Source organism: Panthera leo, chromosome F3 (genome assembly GCF_018350215.1).
Source record: "Panthera leo isolate Ple1 chromosome F3, P.leo_Ple1_pat1.1, whole genome shotgun sequence".
NCBI classification, from domain to species: Eukaryota; Metazoa; Chordata; class Mammalia; order Carnivora; family Felidae; genus Panthera; species Panthera leo.
This window is the reverse complement of record NC_056696.1, coordinates 21,495,259-21,515,902: the sequence shown is the minus strand read 5'-3', so window position 1 is coordinate 21,515,902 and position 20,644 is coordinate 21,495,259. Positions and strand designations below refer to the sequence as shown.

The window sequence follows — 20,644 nt, the reverse complement described above, 5'->3', positions numbered from 1 at the left end:
ACGGCTCCTGCCGACAGGAACTGTTTAGCGTATCCAGCTGCTTGTTGAGGGAAGATACTCTTACAGGATAGTTGAGCCAGGTCACCAAGCGAGATAAAAGAACTATCCTTTCTTATATGCAATAACCAAGCACGCCTCCTTATTCACACAGAAACTACCAAATTGTTTGGTTGCAAATTAAAAGTTAGGTGCAAACTAACACCCAGCCCTGATTTTTAATTCGTTTAAGGCGAGATCTTTTTATAATTCCAGGTTTACCTACTTTAAACCTCATGCTGAATGTTACAATGAAGTTTTCTACTATGTAAGATGGGGTAGGGTGGGGTAGGGTGGGGTAGGGTGGGATGGGGTACTCTTAAAGCTAGACAACCTAGAAATGTCAGATCCCTGTTCCCCGACCAAACCCCGGCCATTGTTACAGGCCATGACCTATTCACAATAACAGTAACACTATGGTTACCTGTGATGTAGGACTACAGGAAGCTTCATTCACTAGAAAATACAGCTAATCCATTCTCACCTACTCACATTTGCATCTCCATCCAAACTTCCCTTCAGTCAATCTAAAGGAAATTTAATAGAATGTGGTAAAAAGATTATTCGTATCTTGCAAAAGAGGCTTTAAACTGTTCTAACCATTTCCTTTGTGAAACAAAGCATTACAATGGACAAAGGGTAGGTACTAGTGACCACCCTGGCTGTTTCTCTTGAAGGTGAAAGGTGAAAAAATACTAACCCTCATTTTACAAAGGAGAAACTTATTTTTCTTCTTTTTAACATGTTTTCCTTATTACAAAATAACGTGTTCACTGGAAATACGTGAAATACAGATGATCAAAAAGAAGTCTGTAAATTCATAATTTAAATTTGTTATAGATCTGTTCTTTTTCTATGCTCATAAATACATGTGGAGTTTTGATCAAAAACACATAGCAAACTGATCTAAAATTTTGAAGAAATGGAAGTTGTACTTTTTACAAATAGGATTATGCAAGATCTGGTAATTATGTAGAGTATGGTCTGCTACCAAATTAAAATACATAGTTCAAGAATGAGAGCCAACTCTTTGGAACAAGATTTAAATAGTTCCAATGGCAAAAACTTCACCCAGAAGTGAAATGTGGTTATTAGACAGCAGCTACGAGGAATTCTGGGAGCTGCAAAACACAGGATGAAACTCAAAGGAGAAAAGATATAGAAGAAGTGTATGTGCATCTTTCTCACCCTTCTCCCTGGAGCCATGCCAGGAGCAAAGGTCCTAGACTTTGCATTTGTTATTCCCTGGCTCTGATGGCTAAACGCACAGTCGTCCCACCCAATTCTATAAACTCTCCAAAAAACATGCTATATCATTCTCTAATATTTTGTTCGGGAATTTTTAATCAATACAATAAATTTGGAAAATGGAAATAACTTCAAACATTGGAAAAGCCAAAACAAACTTATTCATTGTGGAGCTTCACACAGTTAACTTATTTGGACTCAATCATTCTGAGTTTTGCTTTGTTAGGATAGGTATTATGTTTCCTAAAATTCGTATTTTAAAGGCCTAACCCCCAATGTAATTTTTTTTTGTGTGGTGATGGGATTAGCACCCCTACAAAAAGAGAAACCAGAGAGCTTGGTCTCCTCCATGTGCACACACTGAGGAAAGGCCATGTGAGCACACTGCGAGAAGGGGCAAGCCAGCAAGAGAACTCTCAGCAGAGCGCAGCTAAGTTATCGCCCCAGTCTGGAACTTCCAGCCTTCACAACTGTGAGAAAATAAATTTCTGTTGTTTAAAGCTACCTGATCTAAGTTACTTTATTATGGAAGCACTAGTGACTAAGACAGTCCAGAGAAAACCTTCAGTCTAGAGCTACCCACAAAGGTATTACCTTTCTGAAGATCCTATTTATAAAAGTACAACTTGCCATTTCTTCAAAATTATAGAGGAGTTTACTAGCTGTTCCTACTCAAAACTCTACAAGTATATATGTTTCCTTTATAAGCATAGGAGAATAGATTTATAACAATATTAAATGATATTATACATGGAAAACCCAACAGACTCCACCAAAAGTCTGCTAGAACTGATACATGAATTCAGGAAATTTGCAGGATACAAAATCAATGTACAGAAATCAGTTGCTTTCTTATACACTAATAATGAAGCAACAGAAAGACAAATAAAGAAACTGATCCCCTTCACAATTGCACCAAGAAGCATAAAATACCTAGGAATAAACCTAACTAAAGATATAAAAGATCTGTATGCTGAAAACTATAGAAAGCTTATGAAGGAAATTGAAGAAGATATAAAGAAATGGAAAAACATTCCATGCTCATGGACTGGAAGAATAAATATTGTCAAAATGTCAATGCTACCCAAAGCAATCTACACATTCAATGCAATCCCAATCAAAATTGCACCACCATTCTTCTCGAAACTAGAACAAGCAATCATAAAATTTGTATGGAATCACAAAAGGCCCTGAATAGCCAAAGTAATATTGAAGACCAAAGTGGGAGGCATCACAATCCCAGACTTTAGCCTCTACTACAAAGCTGTAATCATCAAGACAGCATGGTATTGGCACAAAAACAGACACATAGACCAATGGAATAGGATAGAAACCCCAGAACTAGACCCACAAAAGTATGGCCAACTCATCTTTGACAAAGAGGAAAGAATATCCAATGGAAAAAAGACAGTCCCTTTAACAAATGGTGCTGGGAGAACTGGACAGCAACATGAAGAATGAAACTAAACCACTTTCTTACACCATGCACAAAAATAAACTCAAAATGGATAAAGGACCTGAATGTGAGACAGGAAACTATCAAAACCCTAGAGGAGAAAGCAGGAAAAAACTTCTCTGACCTCAGCCGCAGCAATTTCTTACTCGACACATCCCCAAAGGCAAGGGAATTAAAAGCAAAAATAAACTACTGGGACCTCATCAAGATAATAAGCTTCTGCACAGCAAAGGAAACAATCAACAAAACTAAAAGGCAACCAACGGAATGGGAAAAGATATTTGCAAATGACATATTGGACAAAGGGCTAGTATCCAATCTATAAAGAGCTCACCAAACTCCACACCCGAAAAACAAATAATCCAGTGAAGAAATGGGCAGAAAACATGAAGAGACACTTCCCCAAAGACATCCAGATGGCCAACAGGCACATGAAAAGATGCTCAATGTCGCTCATCAGGGAAATACAAATCAAAACCACACTCAGATACCACCTCACGCCAGTGAAAACAGCTAAAATGAACAAATCAGGAGACTATAGATGTTGGAGAGGATGTGGAGAAATGGGAACCCTCTTGTACTGTTAGTGGGAATGCAAACTGGCGCAGCCGCTGTGGAAAACAGTGTGGAGGTTCCTCAAAAAATTTAAAATATATCTGCCCTATGGCCCAGCAATAGCACTGCTAGGAATTTACCCAAGGGATACAGGAGTACTGATGCATAGGGGCACTTGTACCCCAATGTTTATAGCAGCACTCTCAACAATAGCCAAATTATGGAAAGAGCCTAAATGTCCATCAACTGATGAATGGATAAAGAAATTGTGGTTTATATACACAATGGAGTACTACGTGGCAATGAGAAAGAATGAAATCTGGCCCTTTGTAGCAACATGGATGGAACTGGAAAGTGTTATGCTAAGTGAAATAAGTCATACAGAGAAACAGATACCATATGTTTTCACTCTTATGTGGATCCTGAGAAACTTAACAGAAGACCATGGAGAAGGGGAAGAAAAAAAGTGTTAGAAAGGGAGGGAGCCAAAACATAAAAGACCCTTAAAAACTGAGAACTGAGGGTTGATGGGGGGGGGGGGGGGGGGAGGGAGGGAAGGGGGGGTGCACCCCCCCCATTGGGATGAGCACTGGGTGTTGTATGGAAACCAATCTGACAATAAATTTCATATTAAAAATAAAAAATAAGAAAACGCCAAATAAATAAATAAAAGAAAAACTTCCCAATTCCTTTTAAGAGGCCTGTATTACTTGGATTATAATTTTTTTATAATTATAATAATTTTTCTTTAGAAAAGAAAAGCACTATAGAATTCTGACTCGAATTACATGTATGTGGATTTTATCCCACACTCAAGCAATTCTCCAACATCAGCTGGGTATCTTGTACTTCAATTCATGTCTATCTACCTGGAATTACATCAGCTTCCATAAATTAAGGGCCAAGTCCAACAAGATTGTGCCCCACCCCCACCACAATTCCAAGTCCAGGTTATTATCTGTGCTTCTGATCAAGTTACTATAAATCAGAAGTTCCATGACACCCTCCTTGGGTTCAACCGAGTTGCTAAAGAAGCCACAGAACTCATAAACATTTTACTTACTGATTTATTACTGGTTTATTATAAAACAATATAATGCTACACCCACAAAAACTCAAAATGGATTAAAATTGAATGTAAGATGTGAAATCATACAAACCCTAAAAAAAAACAAAACCCACAGATGGTAAGTTCCTTGATACCATTCTTGGCAGTGATTTTTTAGATTGGACACCAAAAGTACCAAAAGCAAAAATAAACAAATGGGACTACATCAAAAAAGCTTCTACACAGCAAAGGAAACCATCAACAAAATCAAAAGGCAACCTACTTCAAAGGAGAAAAAATTTCTAAGTCCAATATTTGATAAGGGGTTAATATCCCAAATACATAAAGAACTTATACAACTCAACAGCAAGAAAACAACCAAATTTTAAAATGGGCGGAGGATCTGAATAGACATTTTTCCAAGGAAGACATACAGAGGACAAACAGGTACATGAAAACGTGCTCCACATCACTAATCATCATAAAAATGCAAAGCAAAACCACAATGAAGTATCACCTCACACCTGTTAGAATGGCTATTATCAAAAGGACAAGAAACAGTAAGTGCTAGTGAGGATATGGAGAAAAAGGAACCCTGGGGCATGTTGGTGGAATGTAAATTGGTGTAGCCACTATGGAAAACATTACAGAGGTTCCTCAAAAAAACTATACTACCACATGATCCAGCAACTTCAATTCTGGTTATTTATCCAAAGGAAATAAAAACACTAACTCAAAAAAATATCTGAATCCCTATGTTCATTGCAGCATTATTTACAATAGCCAAGACATGGAAACAACCTAACCATTCATCAGCGGATGAATGGACAAAGATGGTATGATATACACACACACACACACACACACACACACACACACACACACACACACTGGAATATTATTAAGCCATAAAAAAAAAAGCAAGGAAATCCTACCATTTGTGACAACATGAACGGACCTTGAGGGCATCACACTAAGGAAAATAAGTCAGAGAAAGACAACTGTATGATCTCACTTATACGCAGAATCTAAAAAACAAAATAAAAATAAAAACTTGAGTTCATAGATATAGAGAACAGATGGATGATAGCCAGAAGCAGGTATTTGGGAGTGGGTAGAATAGGTGGACAGGGTCAAAAGGTATAAAATTCCAGTTATAAAATAATTAAGTCCTGTACAGCATGTAATATACAGCATGGTAATTATATTTCATAATGTATTAATAAATATAATAAGACTACATGACACATTATACAATTATAACAACATGTATTATATATGTTACTACAAAAAATTGCTAAGACAGTAAATCTTAAGACATCACAAAAAGAATTTCTAACTATATGTGCTGATGGATGTTAAGTAGACATACTGTGATCATTTCACATTATACACATATCAAAGCATCATGTACATCTGAAACTAATATATCAACTGTATCTTAAATTTTTTTTAAAAATCAGTTAAAAATTTTTTTAAAGATAGAACTCAGAAATAGTGAGATGGAGAAGATGCATACAGCCAGATAAGTGGGAAGAGGCACAGAGCTCCATACCTTCTCCAGGCATGCCAGTCTCCCCCAAAACTCTACTGTTCACTAGCTTAGAAGCTCTCCAAATCCAGTATTTTGGGGTTTTATGGAGGTTTTACTACAACAGCACAACTGATTGATTCATTCACTAGGGGCCAGTGATTCTATCTGTAGCCCCCTTCCTCTCTCAGGAGGTTGGGGTAGGACTAAAAGTTCAGACCCTCTAATGACATCGTTTGCTCCAACTGGCAACCAGCCCCCATCTTTAGGTCCTTTCTAAAGACACTTCATTAGCAACAAAAGATACCTTTACATTTCTTACCACTTCAAAAATTCCAAGAGTTTTAGGAGCTCTATGCTAGAAATGAGAAAAGGAATATAATTTTTATATAATAAATCACAATAGCACATCCTATAATCCTCTCAATGGATGGAGAAAATTTCAACACACATTCATGGAAAAAATTCTCAGAATCTAGGAACAGAAGGGAATTTTCTCAACCTGGTATACAGCATTTATAAAAATGCTAGAGTTAACACCAGAGTTAATGATGAAAGACTGAATGTTTTTCCCCTATAGTCAGGAACAAGACAAGAATTTCCATGCTCACCATTTCTATGCATTATTATACTAGAGAGCCCAGCTTATGTAAGGGGAAAAAAAGGGGGGGGGGGCATACAGATTGAAAAGGAAGTAAAATGGTCTACTCCCAGATGGTATGATGGTCTATGCAGAAAATCCCAACTCTACGAAATAGTTACTAGAATGATATCAACTACAGTATTGAGTTTATCAAGTACCTTGATTCAAGGTCACAAGATGCAAGGTCAAAATATAAAAAAAACCAATTGATTTCTATGTACTAATAACAATTAACTAGAAAATAAACTGAAAATACCTGTCAACTACAGTATTGAGTTTATCAAGTACCCTGATTCAAGGTCACAAGATGCAAGGTCAATATACAAAAATCCAATTGATTTCTATGTACTAATAACAATTAACTAGAAAATAAACTGAAAATACCCTTTATAATATCCAAAGTATGAAAAATGGTGGTGGGGGGGGTAAAATTTAGCAAAACATATGTAGGCCTTGAGTACTTAAAACTATAAAAGAGTACTAAAAATTTAAAGACTGAAGTGGAGAAATTATACTATGCTCATGGATCAGCAGATTCAATACTGTCAGGATGTCATTTATCCCCAAACTTACCTCTAGATCCCTTGTTTCACTCTCATCAAAATCACAAGAGGCATATTTATTTTTGGTAGAAATTGACAAGCTGATTTATATCAAATTAAGTTTATATGAAAATGCAAAGAACCTAGAGTAGCCAAAGCAATTTGAAAAAGAATAAAGCTGTAGGACTTAACTACATAATTTCAAGATGTTAAAGGGCACCTGGGTGGCTCAGTCACTGGGTTAGCAACGGACTTGGGCTCAGGTCATGATCTTGTGGTTCATGAGTTCAAGCCTCGTGTCAGGCTCTGTGCTGACAGCTCAGAACCTGGAACCTGCTTCTGATTCTGTTTTTCCCTCTCTCTCTACTCTTCCCCCGCTTGCTGTCTCTCTCTCTCTCAAAAATAAATAAACATTAAAAAAAATAAAAAGAAAGATATAAAGCTATATTAAGAGAGAAGGGTACTGGCAAAAGAACCTGTAGATCAATGGATCAGAATGGACAGTCCTAAAAACAGAACCTACACATACAAGTGGTCAACAGATTTCACAGAGGTGCCAAAGTAATAAGGTAGTTCAGCAAGGAAAAGAGTATTTTTCAAAAAAATAGTGCTAGAGGAATTAGCAATCCATTGCAAAAAACTCTGGTCCATACTGGTACCTTATATAAGAATTAACTTGAAATCAGTAATAGACCGGGGCGCCTGGGTGGCGCAGTCGGTTAAGCGTCCGACTTTAGCCAGGTCACGATCTCACGGTCCGTGAGTTCGAGCCCCGCGTCAGGCTCTGGGCTGATGGCTCAGAGCCTGGAGCCTGTTTCCGATTCTGTGTCTCCCTCTCTCTCTGTCCCTCCCGCGTTCATGCTCTGTCTCTCTCTGTCCCAAGAATAAATAAACGTTGAAAAAAAAAAAATTAAAAAAACAAAACAAAAAAAAAAAGAAATCAGTAATAGACCTAAGAACTAAAATCATAAAACTTCTAGAAGAAAACATACAACATTTTTGTGACTTTCGATTCAACAAAGATTAGTTAGGCAAGAATCAAAAGAAAAATATAAATAAATTAGATTTCATCAAATTAAAGGCTTCTGCTTCACAAAAGGCAGAACTAAGGAAATGAGATAAGCATATACCAGGAGAAAGTATTTGCAAAACATGTCTGGTAAAGGACTTGTACCCATTCATATATAAATAATCCTTCCAACTCAATACAAAAGTCAATTTTTAACAACAAGCAAAGGATGCAAGGAGACACCTTAAGGAAAATTTACAAATGGAAAATATGCATATGAAAAGATGCCCAACATTATTCATCATTAGAGAAATTTCAACACCATAATGAAATACCACTACACACCCGTAATTAAAAAAAAAAATTAATGTTTATTCATTTTTCAAAGAGAGACAGAGCACGAGTCGGGGATGGGCAGAGAGAGGGAGACACAGAATCGGAAGCAGGCTCCAGGCCCTGAGCTGTCAGCACAGGTGTCATCACACCAACGCGTGGCTCAAATCCATGAACCATGAGATCATGACCCGAGCCAAACTTGGATGCTTAACCAACTGAGCCACCCAGGCGCCCATGAATAGTAATTTTTTTAAGTGGACAATACCAAACATTAACAAAGATGCAGCTAGAACTCTCATATGTAGTTTACAGTAATGTGAAATCATACAGCCACTTTAGAAGAGTCTGACAATCTCTTATAAAGTTAAACATGCCCTTACTGAACGACCCAACAATCCTACTCCTAGGTATTCACTCAAGAGAAGTCCATGATCAAAGTGTATGCAAATGTTCATAGCAGCTTTATTTATATAAATACCCTACACAGGAAAGAACCCAGATGTCACCTGATGGGAATGGATAACAAATTGAGATAAATATAGTGGAATGGTACGCAACAAGAAAAAGTAACAAACTACTGATACTGATGAATCTCAAAAGCACCATGGTAAGTTAAAGAAGCTAGACACAAACGCTAGATGTTATTTAATTCCATTTATATGAAATTCTTGAAAAGTCAAACTTACAGAAAGCAATATTTATGTAGTGTCTACAGCTGGGGAAAGAGATCAACTACAAAGCAGCATAATGGAAATTTTTGAGAATGATGGAAATGTTTGGCCTCTTGATTTTGATGATTATGCAGTGAGGTACATTTGTCAAAATTCAAAGTGTACATTTTAAATGGATAAACTATATGTAAGTTCTGCTACTAAAGCTAGTATTTTTTAAGTTATAGAGGTAAGGCACTTTTATATCTTGAATTTAATTTCCATGTGCTTCTTCTAAGCTCTACGAAAGTTGTCATCTTGCTAATTTAACCAGGGTTTTTGTTGGTTATATTCTAGTAGCTTTTGTTCAAAACTCCTTCAGCATACACACAGAAAAGTACCAGGACTGTAGTGCTCAGGGCCAGCCATTCAGGTAAAGATATTCATGAGGGAAGCTGCAAATATACTTCTAGGACTTTGGTGAGAAGCTGGAACTAGAGACAGCTGCACAAAGTACAGGTGTCCCTCACTTTTCAAAAGTTCATGCTATGCCCTTTCACTTTTATGAAAAATCTAGGGTCCGTTCTCATTTTTGCTAACCCAAAGAAATCGAAAGAGGATTTTCACTTTTATCAATAAAGGCCAAAAGCAAAAAGAGCATCCAGCAATCGTTTTGCAGTGAGCAGTTATAGGGGCAGCGCGCGCCGAGCAGCCAGAGTGGCATCACCAGCCTCCTTCCCCAAGAACTACATTCAGCATCAAACCACCATAGCTTTGAATTGTGCTTTACCCCCATTTATTTTGTGCATCCATTAGCAAGATGTGTCCTAAGGTAGAAAATCCATTGGCTAGATGTATCATAAGGTATCAGAAAAGCCTAAGAGAGGTTATTTTTGGGGTCTAAGAAGGCTCAAAATTTTTTCTATATAAATTAATGGCAATTGTTTCTTTGCTTTACACGGTTTCAACTTTCAAAAGGTTTCATAGGAACACCCTACTTTCCAATAGTGGGGGAAGCCTGTAACAGAAACCATGGGAGTTGATACAATTTTATTCTTTTCTCACTGCCACCTCTTACTAGCTAATAATCCACACAACCATAGAAAATGCTCAAGTTAAATCTGAAATTAAGCTTCTCCGTCTAAGTATTAACCACTGAATTTAAACACATTTTTGGTTTATACCTCCAAACTCCTATATCTCACCTGGTTTAATTTTTCAGCGTGATTCAGCCTTGAAGTCTCTACCACATTTGACTTAAAAGTATTTTCCACGTTCAGTATTTGCTTCGGTGGTTCCAAGTTTGAAGTGGGTTGCGAAAAGCGTGCCTTTGTGACTGGGGAGACTGTAGGGTAGGACCTTTGTTGTTTCATTCTAAAAGGCTGGGTAAACATTTTACCTCCTTTTGTGAATAAAAGAAGAGCGGAGAAAAGTTGTCACTAACAATTTCTACTTTATTTTCTGGTGATTCTATATAGAGGCTACTGTGACCTAACTGTTCTCAACTTAGAAATAACAATTATGGAAAGTAAGCTTACATTTTCATATTGCCAAATAAAATTTACATACAATGGAAAAGATTAGTCATCTATAAAAGAAAACCAAGGGATCATACATGTGTTACTGAAAAGGTTGGAGCTATCTAAAAACTCCATTTAAGATCACCTGAATATAATTACAGAAAGGCAGATTTTAATAGGTAAAAACCGAAAAACGTTTAGGAGGCTAAAAAGTCTCCAACTAAGAAGTCTGCTTAAAACTATGCTTCTCAAACTGAATAATCACCTAGTAGTATGGGAGCAGGAAAGGGGGCTAAAAAGCTATAGAATAAAGGATATTGTTCTAGAGTACAGATTTTTTTCTTCAAGATTTATAGGGAGGAAAATACCACTGGCAAGATATATGCTGATGTACAACATGAATGATCAATCACTAGACCTCACTGTGGTCTCTTTCTTTACCATAAGATCAAGCCCCCCCCCCCCCCACACACACAAATTGTTTCCAAGATACCCTGATGATAGGAAGAAGGATCACAGGTGAGAAACATGAACAATCCAATCACTGGGAAGGAATATCACTCCCCCCATTCAATAAGTTGGCAAGCTGCTTTATACACTATCAACCTCTTACAACTTTAATAGCATAGGTTTGTCTCCCCAAGTTCAAGTAACTCAAGAATACTGATATTGCTGATGGTTGAGGGTAAGATTCAAAACACACACTGGCCCCTATAGTCTTCCCTGACCAGAGCTCGTAAACCCCCTAGGATATCTACATCAAATTACATTTCCTACCACAGTTTAAGTATTGGTTTCTAAACTGGGGACATTCTCATGGTTTCACCTATATTAATCTAAATACAGATTTTAGAGAAAAAGAAAAATCACTGAAATAGGCGTAGAGATTCCCAAAATAGGCTCAGTGTATAGATTCTGTACCGTCAAGGGTCTAGTGAGGCACTATACAAATGATCACATTGGTCTTCTGAGACTTTAAGAGGGACAGTGATTCGGGGACGAAAGGTACAGCATACAATCCATGGTATTATAACAACATTGTATGGCACATGGTAACTACACTGTGGGGAGCACAGCACAAGGCAGTCAAATCACTGTGCTGCACACCTGAAACTAATGTAACACTGTGTGTCAACTCAACTACTATATAGGTATATAGTAGCGTGTGTGTATAAACATAAAACAAAAACAAGAGGGACAATGACTGGGTAAGAACAGCACTGGCTAAACAGTATTAACAGCTGCGTTTCTAACCCTGGCTATAACACCTTTCTAGCCGTGCAACTTTGCAAAAGTCATTTACGTATCCTGAGCTTTGTTTTCCTTATCCCTAAGACTGGGTCATTTACCCTACGGTGTGGCTAGGAGAATCCAAGGTAAAACGCTATATAAGTGGTTATCATTACACTACATAAATTATTGCAGCGCCTGCTAGGATACCAAACATCAGTGCCAGCAAAACTCAGATGGCAAATGTTACTAACTAGTATTAGTTTTAAACTTTTCATCTTCCCTATCTTCCTTACGTGAACACACGCAACTAATGTTCGCTTACAGTGTTCCAGAGAAAGCAGATCTTGTATTTTTATAATAGCTACCACTTATTACACCCTTATAAATGCCAGGCACTTTTCAGACCTCATCTCGTTTCATCCTCAGCACTACTCCAAGAGGCAAGTATGATTATTCCTATTCTAGAGATGAGGAAACTAAGGCTCAGATGTTTTAAGTAACTGGAGTGAGATCACTCAACCAGCAAGTGGCAGAGCCAAGATGCAACTTTGACAAACTCTGGGAGCTTAGGCATTACCTACCTCTCTATCTACCATGACTGCTCCAAAATTTGCTAACCCACAATTACTAAGTACTAAGTTACTAAGTACTAATGCTAACATGCTTACCTGCTGGCCATCCTCTCTGCTTTTCCTCTGTTACGCTCTTCCTTAGCATCAACAAAGAACCTGCTCTGGTCTGCTCTACTGAAATGACATCTGAAGCAGCATTAAGTACTTCGAACATAGAGAGGAATCCATACTGTACATACTGGAATGAACGTCCAAATCGCCTGGAAAATGCCTTTTCAAAATCAGAAAGGAGAACGGGAGATAACGCCAACAGGTCTTTCAACTCACTCTTCACAACAGCTGGAAGAATGGGAGGCACCCTTCCCCGGTAAGGTACTCGCCGACGGAAGCTCGGCCCAGAGCAAACACTGGCCCTTCCCCTTGGCATGGAATTTCGAACCTTATGGTTGCTCCTCTGTTTTGCAACTAAACTTGCTATTCCTTTGGTGGATTCATCTGGAATGGCTAAGGAGGTGTGAAAAAAGAAATCACAGTTAGATGAAAACTTGCTCCTTTCTTTACCCTTACATCTGTGGTTATACAATTTTAATTCTCCAAGGAGCTGTGTATCTAGGTAACATGATAAACATGAACCTTTGGTTCCTCCATTTCTTTTAGACAACCACTTGTTAGCTCCTCTATCAGAAGATGAAGACAGAAAGATCAAGCCCAATATTTAACATTACTTCTGACTCCTGAAATATCTGAAACTCTCAAGATGAACAAACTTTCCTGCAATGTTTTTTTCTGTGCGTCACGAAATTTAAAACATGAATTCATGGTTAAAGTCCCATTGTTATGCTTCTTCCAATTTAAGGTGCAATAATTTGAAATCACATGCAAAATGTAGTTCCTGTGAATGCACATTTTTCTGGAGAAATAAATTCTTGATTTTGCTAAAGCTTTAACTCTGCCCACAACTTCAAAGGTAACCATGAACCCTCTCCCCCTCAAAAAATTAAAATCCCCTGCCTGGGGTGCAGGATAATCGCTATAACAATTCTTTTTTCTTTTATATTTTTAATTCCAGTTAACATACAGTGTTATGTTAGTTTCAGGTGTACCACATTCAATAATTCCATACATCACCTGGCGTACTCCCCATTGCCTATTTACCAGAAAAATTCTTTGCTAATTACGTGTTACTTATAGATCTTCAAATTCTAAGCTTACCTTTCAGTATTACAGTACCATCCCCACAAGGGCAGACAGTGACAACATCAGGCATGTCCAACACCAGCTCCATAGTGGACCGATATCCAAGAACCCGGAGTGGTAAATGGCTGCCAACCATCAAAAGGTACTCCTTTTCCAACTGCTGTGGGGTCAAACCATCTTTGGTGGAGATGAGAAGTGACCTTATTTCTTTCCTCAGGCATTCCTGGATACGCTCTTGTTCAGACATGGCACCCTACCGGATTTAAGATAGAAACGTGGCTCATTAGGAAGAGCAGACAAACCCAAGAGGGAGGGAGGGGAGAGTTTAAAAGGATCAATAGTGGAATATAAACAATCGACACCAGAGTTCTAAAGGTGATAAAGCAGAAGCAAAACCATGAGGATTCTCTGAAACTCGGCGTTTCACACAATGCAAGCTCTCTCAACCTGTGTCGATTCACCTGCACGCGTCTGGAGACATCATTGCCCCTGGCTAACGTGTGGGAAGTCCAAGTTCCTGGCTCGACTTTGCTGAAGCCCCGATAACGGTTTGTCTGGGGTCTCTACACCGCAAACTTCGCTTCAGACGGGATCCCTCCTCGACGCTGGGAAAAAGCTCGGGAAGGAGGCAAACGCAATACCGCCTTCCCCAGCGCCAGGAGAGGGCTCCCGGTAAAGACGCTCGCACCGGCATACCTGGTCCGGCCCAGACCGACGGGGAGGCTGCCCGCTTCCTCTTACCCAAGTCAACGACCTCATCTGTGCCCGGGAGCGGGGTCCCCTGCCCACCCCAACGTCCCTCCCTGCCCCCAGGCGGAAGGGGAAGCTTCCCTTCCCTCGATCCCTGGGGACTGCCCACGCAGCGAGGGGGTTGTAGGGAGAGGCCGGCAGGAGGCAGGCGGGTGGAGTGTCGCCCCTCACCCGTGTCACCCACAGTGCGGGCGCTGCCGTTGCGTGGCCCAGAGACTCAAAGGCGCTCTCCCGTCCAGCCGCCTTGGAGGAGCAGCGCCAAAGCGCCCGCGCGCCTGCGCACCAGTGCTGGAGGGCGGGAGGCGTGCAACCCGCGCGGCGTTCCAGCCCCGAGGGCGCGCGGCGGGTGGGACGGTTGGGCAGGGCGGGACGCTCGGGGGTCCAGGCTGGGGGCCGACCGGCGCGGGGCCGCCACGCTAGGCTCTCGGGCGGCGTTGGCTCCTTCGGTGGGGGGTGGGGGGGTACGGAAATCGCCGGCGCCTACCTCGTCCAGCGTGGCTGGGAGACACGAGGTGGGGCCGCGGCTCGAGAACCTCTCCGACCACATCCCCAGCCCGACAGGGGCAAGGGCAGCGGGCCGTCCCGCCTTTGGGACAGGCAGGTGGGAGGAGGAGGTGTAGGGGGCCTCGAGGTTCTTGACTTGGGTGTGCCTCATAATCACCGGTGGAGCTTGTTTAAGGGGAAAAAAGATACCCAGGTCTGATCGTCGAGGGAAATTACAGGCATTTCTGACGCTAGGTGTTGAATCCCTGCAGAGTTACATGCAATTTAAGCTCCGGGAAGAGACGAATGACTGGGACCTGGAGAAAGAAACTTACTGGTGCCATTGGAGAAAAACGAGCTGGCAAACTAAAAAAGGGAATGTATATTTGGGTAAATAACCTGGGAATGTATTTACTGGATAGGTGGAATGAGCCCGATTTGTATGGTCCTTGAGAACTAGAAAACAGTTTAAGAGGTGCAGAACAGAGGCACAGTATAAAGACCTTTAAGATGTACACTCTAAAAAAGTAAAAAGGCAAACCAAAACATAACCAAGGAATCTGAATTAAGAAGGAAAGCTGTGCACGCACATCTACTTTAATTTCCACCTAAAATTCCATGACATGTTAAATCCAAAAAAGCTCTAGGAACAAAATGTTCCATCAATGAGGCAGGTATATTGAGGAATCCCTGACAGAAAATAGAAAAGATTTATGGGCTGGTTTATAGTCGAATGGACAAGGCTAAATAGCAAATTAACAAAAAGGAAAATGATGAGATGTGAAAAGTGAATCTAGATGTTCCAACACCCAAATGACAAATGTTACAGAAGCAACGGAAAGAATGGTGGTGAGGTCTGGGAGTTAAAAAAGAAGGACAATATCCCAGATGTGAAGAAAAACACATTTTCAGATTAAAAGGGCCGAGTGAGTCCTTAGAATAACTAATGAAAAAAAAGATCCCATCCTAGGAGAAGATCCCATCCCAAGCCTAGGAGAAAGGGAATCAAGAGTTTTGTTTTTTCTTTAAGTTTTTTGAGAGAGTGTGTGTGGGAGGGGCAGAGAGAGGGAGAGAGAGAATCCCAAGCAGGCTCTGTACCGTCAGCACAGAGCCCCATGTGGGGCTCGAACTCACAAACAGTGGGATCATGACCCTAGCTGAAACCAAAAGTCAGATGCTTAACCAAGTGAGCCACCCAGGCACCCAAGAGATTTTATATAAAGAGATTATATAAGCACTGGACATTAGATAGCTATCGGATTTCTCAGTGGAGCAGTATCTTCAAAGCTGAAACAAATCCTTTACCCAGCCAAACCAGCATTAAGTGCAGGAAAAGAAAAGACATTTTCAGACATGTAAGATTCAGAAAGCTTATCTAACTTGAGAATGACTCCTGCAAAATGAACAATGAATTGAAAAAACATTATCCCAGATTCTCATCCCCAATTATCTAACAGCTACCACACATTGAGCACTTACAAGATGCTCTTTTATGTAGAATATCTAATTTTCTCCCCAGTTACTCTGAGGTACAATCATGATCCCCACGTTAAAGTGAAGAAACGGATATACAGACATGAACAAAGGTACAACAAAGAGTGATAGGCAAGAAAAACATAAAACTTATGGCTCAATCTAGAAAGGTAAGAAAAAAGAGACTTTTAGAAAGCTATTCTGGAGCTAAATCCCAGATCAATAACTGAAAACCAAGAGTCAGGGGCTATTTGAATTACTCCAGTGAGGAGACCCCACTGAAAGTCCTCACGTGCTTGGGTTTATGATAATGCAGTCATTCTCCAAGACCCAAAAGTCTTTTGTGATGACTCACCTGGGAAGTGAATGGAAATAAGGTAGGAACAATCACACCAGGTATCTTCCACGTCTTTGATGGTAACACTTGCCTCTGCAGTTCTCCAGGTAGGCTTTTGATGTATGTTTCTGGCACTCTGCTTGGCATTTTCTACCAGAATAGCCCTTACTCAATGAGTGAATGCACCAATGCAGGAATTCTGTCTGTTACTGAGATTCCTAGTCCAGTTTTTCACTTGGCAAGCAGGGTACATAACCACAAGAGGAACTCACAGTCCCACTAGCCCTATCCAAAGGTGACAGTGGGCCAGAATTCATTTATCACCAACCCCTGTACACTCAGAATGTGAATGGCAAACAGTGACTTTTGGGGTCCCAGAAATTAGAGTTAGTTAGCATTAGGAAGTGATAGTCACTGAAAAACGTAGGCGCTTCCTTTTCTTCAGAGCAGTTATCCTAAAAAGGATGAAGGTTTGCAATGTTAGGTAGGGCAGCATCTTTCTGTAAGAGAATAGTCAGATTGCATTCAAGAGACTCTGGGTCCAGGATCTGATTTAGTTTGAGGAACAGGGTGACAAAGCCAGGTCTCTCACTCATGAGATGCGTCTGTTCCCTGGACCTACAATAGTGTTTTGTTGGTCTGTTTGCTTTTGTTGTTACACAAATCAAAAAGACTCCGCTGTTTTTTGAGTTCATTCCTTGGGATCCTACCATTAATTAACAACAACCAGAGAGTTCTGTGAGTTAGACCAATGTGTTTTTCCACCCTGCTGCCTATTATGATGATCAGTTAATTCTGGTAATTAACTGTCTCCAGCTGGTCTCCTCCCATCCCTGCTTGCATCTAGGAGTGTATTTCAATTGCAGCTGCTGCTACCAGCAGTTCTGCCTTAGAAAACAGCCAGGAAAGAGGTTTTTGTGTTTTGTTCAAGCTTCTGAAGCTTTAAATATGCCTCATGACAAGAATGAGAGGATCTTTAGATAAACAGAAGAGAGAGTGGGTGAGTTCAAGTTCATGACAGAACCAATATAGCATTCCTGCCTCCCAACGTTTTTTAACATTATGCCTAATTTGGGACCATTTGATGGTATTGTTCAATTTTTCTTCCCACAAGCAATTACTCCAACTTTTGCCATCCCTCCTACACTTTTTACCCACTCCTGCCTCACCACTAGAAATTGACTTTGCTTGGACTCCCAGAGAAAGTGGAGGCTCTCATGCATGAAACTTCCGAGCTTCCAACTCAGAAACAACTCAACTAGCCCTGCTCTCAGCTTTCCTTGTGGTCTCAGCAGGTGAGGGACCATCTATCTCACCCATCCATCCTACTCTTGTGTCTATCTCCCCAACTCCTCTAGCTCCATGACCTTTGGCTATTATTACACAGTCCTGTATAATCAACATCTCTTTACACTCCTTTCCTATAACAAAATTTTGCGCTAATCCTTTTAATCTTACACAACACAGACACAGGGAGTGGGAAACGTAAAAATACACTTTTGACCTATGTACCTCTGTAGCCATTCCTGCGTGGCCAAGTCCTTGAATAAACAGTCCACGCTCATTTTTTTCCCACTTTTTCATCCACCATGCACTACTCAACCCAAAGCAAGGAGCCTGCTACTCTAAATAGCTTTCTTAAGCTACTTTTAGCAAAATCACCAATGACAAATCTTGTAATTGACAACTCTTAAGGACTTTTCAATCTTTTCATCTTTGATAATCTCTGATGTTTACTTTTGGTGTCCCCTCCTTTTCTAAAAATCTCTCCTTGGTGGGTTTCTATGCTGCACCAGCCTTGGATCCTAGCTTTCTGCTCTATTTCTGATATGAAATGCCCACGTACTCCAGGGTGTGTCCTTGGCCCTTCTCCTTTTTACTCTTCCCTCTTACTGAGTGACCTTTTTCTTTCTCATGGTTTCAGCTTTGGGGGCTGCCTTTGTTCATTTAAGCAACAAATATCTTTTTAGCTCCTATTACGTTCCAGGCAGCGTTCTAGAAGATGGGACTAAAACAGCAAAACAAAGTGCCTGTTCTCCCGGACCGTAACAAGGACAAGCAAAAGGCAGATAAATATATAATGTCGAGTAATAATTGCTTTTAAGGGAGTGAGAAGGGACTGCTTTAAATGAAGTATTTAGAAAACTGTTTTGTTTGGCCTCTACGATAGTGGTTTTACAACGTGTGGTTCCAGAGCCGCTGCATCACCTGAAAACTTGTTAGCAACGCCAATTATCAGACCCCACCCCAGACCTGCTGAATCAGAAACGGCAGCGGGGGAGGGGTAGAGGGTCCAGCAGAGTGTTTTAATAAGCCCTCCAGGTGATTCTGAGGCATGCAAAGTGAGAACCACCACTCCAGAGCAGTTTCCCACCGCACGCGTCATGAATACATTACAGGCGTGGAGTCTAATGCTGATTTTTCTCAGCCCACTGGGGCGACTTCAGGGGTGGGGGCAAGCAGGTGCTGGAAGCCCTCCAGCCCAAAGTAGCCTCCACCCAGACTTTTCAGAGGCAAGCAAGTGGGGTCAGACGCAGTACCCACAGGGACCCAGGTAGGAAGGCAAGGGCCGTTCAACACTCACCAACAGGCTCAAGAAGCTAGGCGCTAAAGGTTCTACTTCTGCTTCAGGGCCACCCCTGCGGCTGCGCGGATGAAGTTCCCGACCTGAACGCAGAGAGTCTGCGCAGCACAGCGCGAAGCTAGGCCCGCGACGGTGGAGGGGCGTGGCTCTTGCTGGGCCCTTGTCTGCGCACTCAGGGCAGCTTCCGCTCTAGCTGTGCTTTGAGCGCTCTTAGTAAGGCACCTGGTCCTTAAGGTTTCATCGTGATTCTGAAATAGTCCTTAGGAAAAAGGTTGATTGGATTTTAAATCCATTTGCATCATCACAAGGAATATCAAAATTACATTTGTTGATGAAAGCTACTCGACTCTTCAACTGTTAACCTAAATTTTTAAGTGGTTGTAAAAATAGTTTTCAGTTTTTCAACGTTCTTTTATTTTGTGTGAGAGAAAATCCCAAGCAGGCTCCGAACCGTCGGTGCAGAGCCCAAGGCAGGGCTCGATTCCACTAACCGTGAGATCATGACCTGAGCCAAAATCAAGAGTTCGGTGCTTAACTGAGCCACCCACACATTCCAGTTTTAAAAACTCTTTTAATCACTTTACGATGTATATCAAATTATCGTGTTAGACACCTTAAAAATAATTTTTGTCAATTATAGCTCACTAAAGCTGGAAAATAACTTTTAAAATTGTGTGAACACATTTCTCATCAATGGTGACAAAAATTTTAAAAGTTTATTATTAAAAAGATTTGATTAGAAATTTTACGTAACAACTTCAAACAATATATTTGTGGAAGCAAGCTCACCATTCTTCTTTTCCTCATTTAAAGTGAACTTTAGGGGCGCCTGGGTGGCGCAGTCGGTTAAGCGTCCGACTTCAGCCAGGTCACGATCTCGCGGTCCGTGAGTTCGAGCCCCGCGTCAGGCTCTGGGCTGATGGCTCAGAGCCTGGAGCCTGCTTCCGATTCTGTGTCTCCCTCTCTCTCTGCCCCTCCCCCGTTCATGCTCTGTCTCTCTCTGTCTCAAAAATAAATAAACGTTAAAAAAATAAATAAATAAATAAATAAAGTGAACTTTAATTTTTTTATATAATTAATTGGCATGTAACATGTTGGTTTCAGGTGTACATTATTTGATACTTGTATATATTGCAAATGAGCACCACAATAGTTAACATCCATGCCCCTACACAGTTTAGAAAAATTTTTTTTCTTGTAATGAGGACTTGTAAGATCTACTCTCTTATGAAATACAGTACTATTAACTACAGTCACCATGCCACTACATATCTCCATTATTTATTTATAACTGGAAGTTTGTATCTCTTTACTCCCTTTATGCATTTCAAGATTGTATTTTAAAATTGAAAATATTTTATTAGGGGATGCCTGGGTGTCTCAGTCAGTTAACCATCTGACTCTTGATTTCAGCTCAGGTCATGATCTCACAGTTTATGAG

General features: G+C 40.5%; 1 protein-coding gene across 7 annotated transcripts in view; it reads right to left on the bottom strand.

Annotated features, from left to right (window-relative positions):
* TDRD5 (tudor domain containing 5) overlaps positions 1–20,644 on the bottom strand; it is a 116,104-nt gene that overhangs the window by 80,188 nt on the left and 15,272 nt on the right. For 2 of the 7 annotated variants that reach the window (XM_042925114.1, XM_042925113.1), the window contains exons 3-6: positions 19,204–19,462; positions 13,592–13,829; positions 12,476–12,883; positions 10,260–10,456 (exon numbers count right to left, since the gene is read on the bottom strand). In XM_042925114.1, coding sequence (XP_042781048.1) covers positions 10,260–10,456; positions 12,476–12,883; positions 13,592–13,823 — 837 coding nt within the window. In that variant the 5' untranslated portion in view covers positions 13,824–13,829; positions 19,204–19,462. Of the gene's footprint in view, positions 1–10,259; positions 10,457–12,475; positions 12,884–13,591; positions 13,830–14,037; positions 14,089–14,497; positions 14,583–16,637; positions 16,654–19,203; positions 19,463–20,644 lie in introns of those variants that run through there. The other 5 variants (XM_042925118.1, XM_042925111.1, XM_042925115.1 and 2 more) reach the window with 5 other exon arrangements.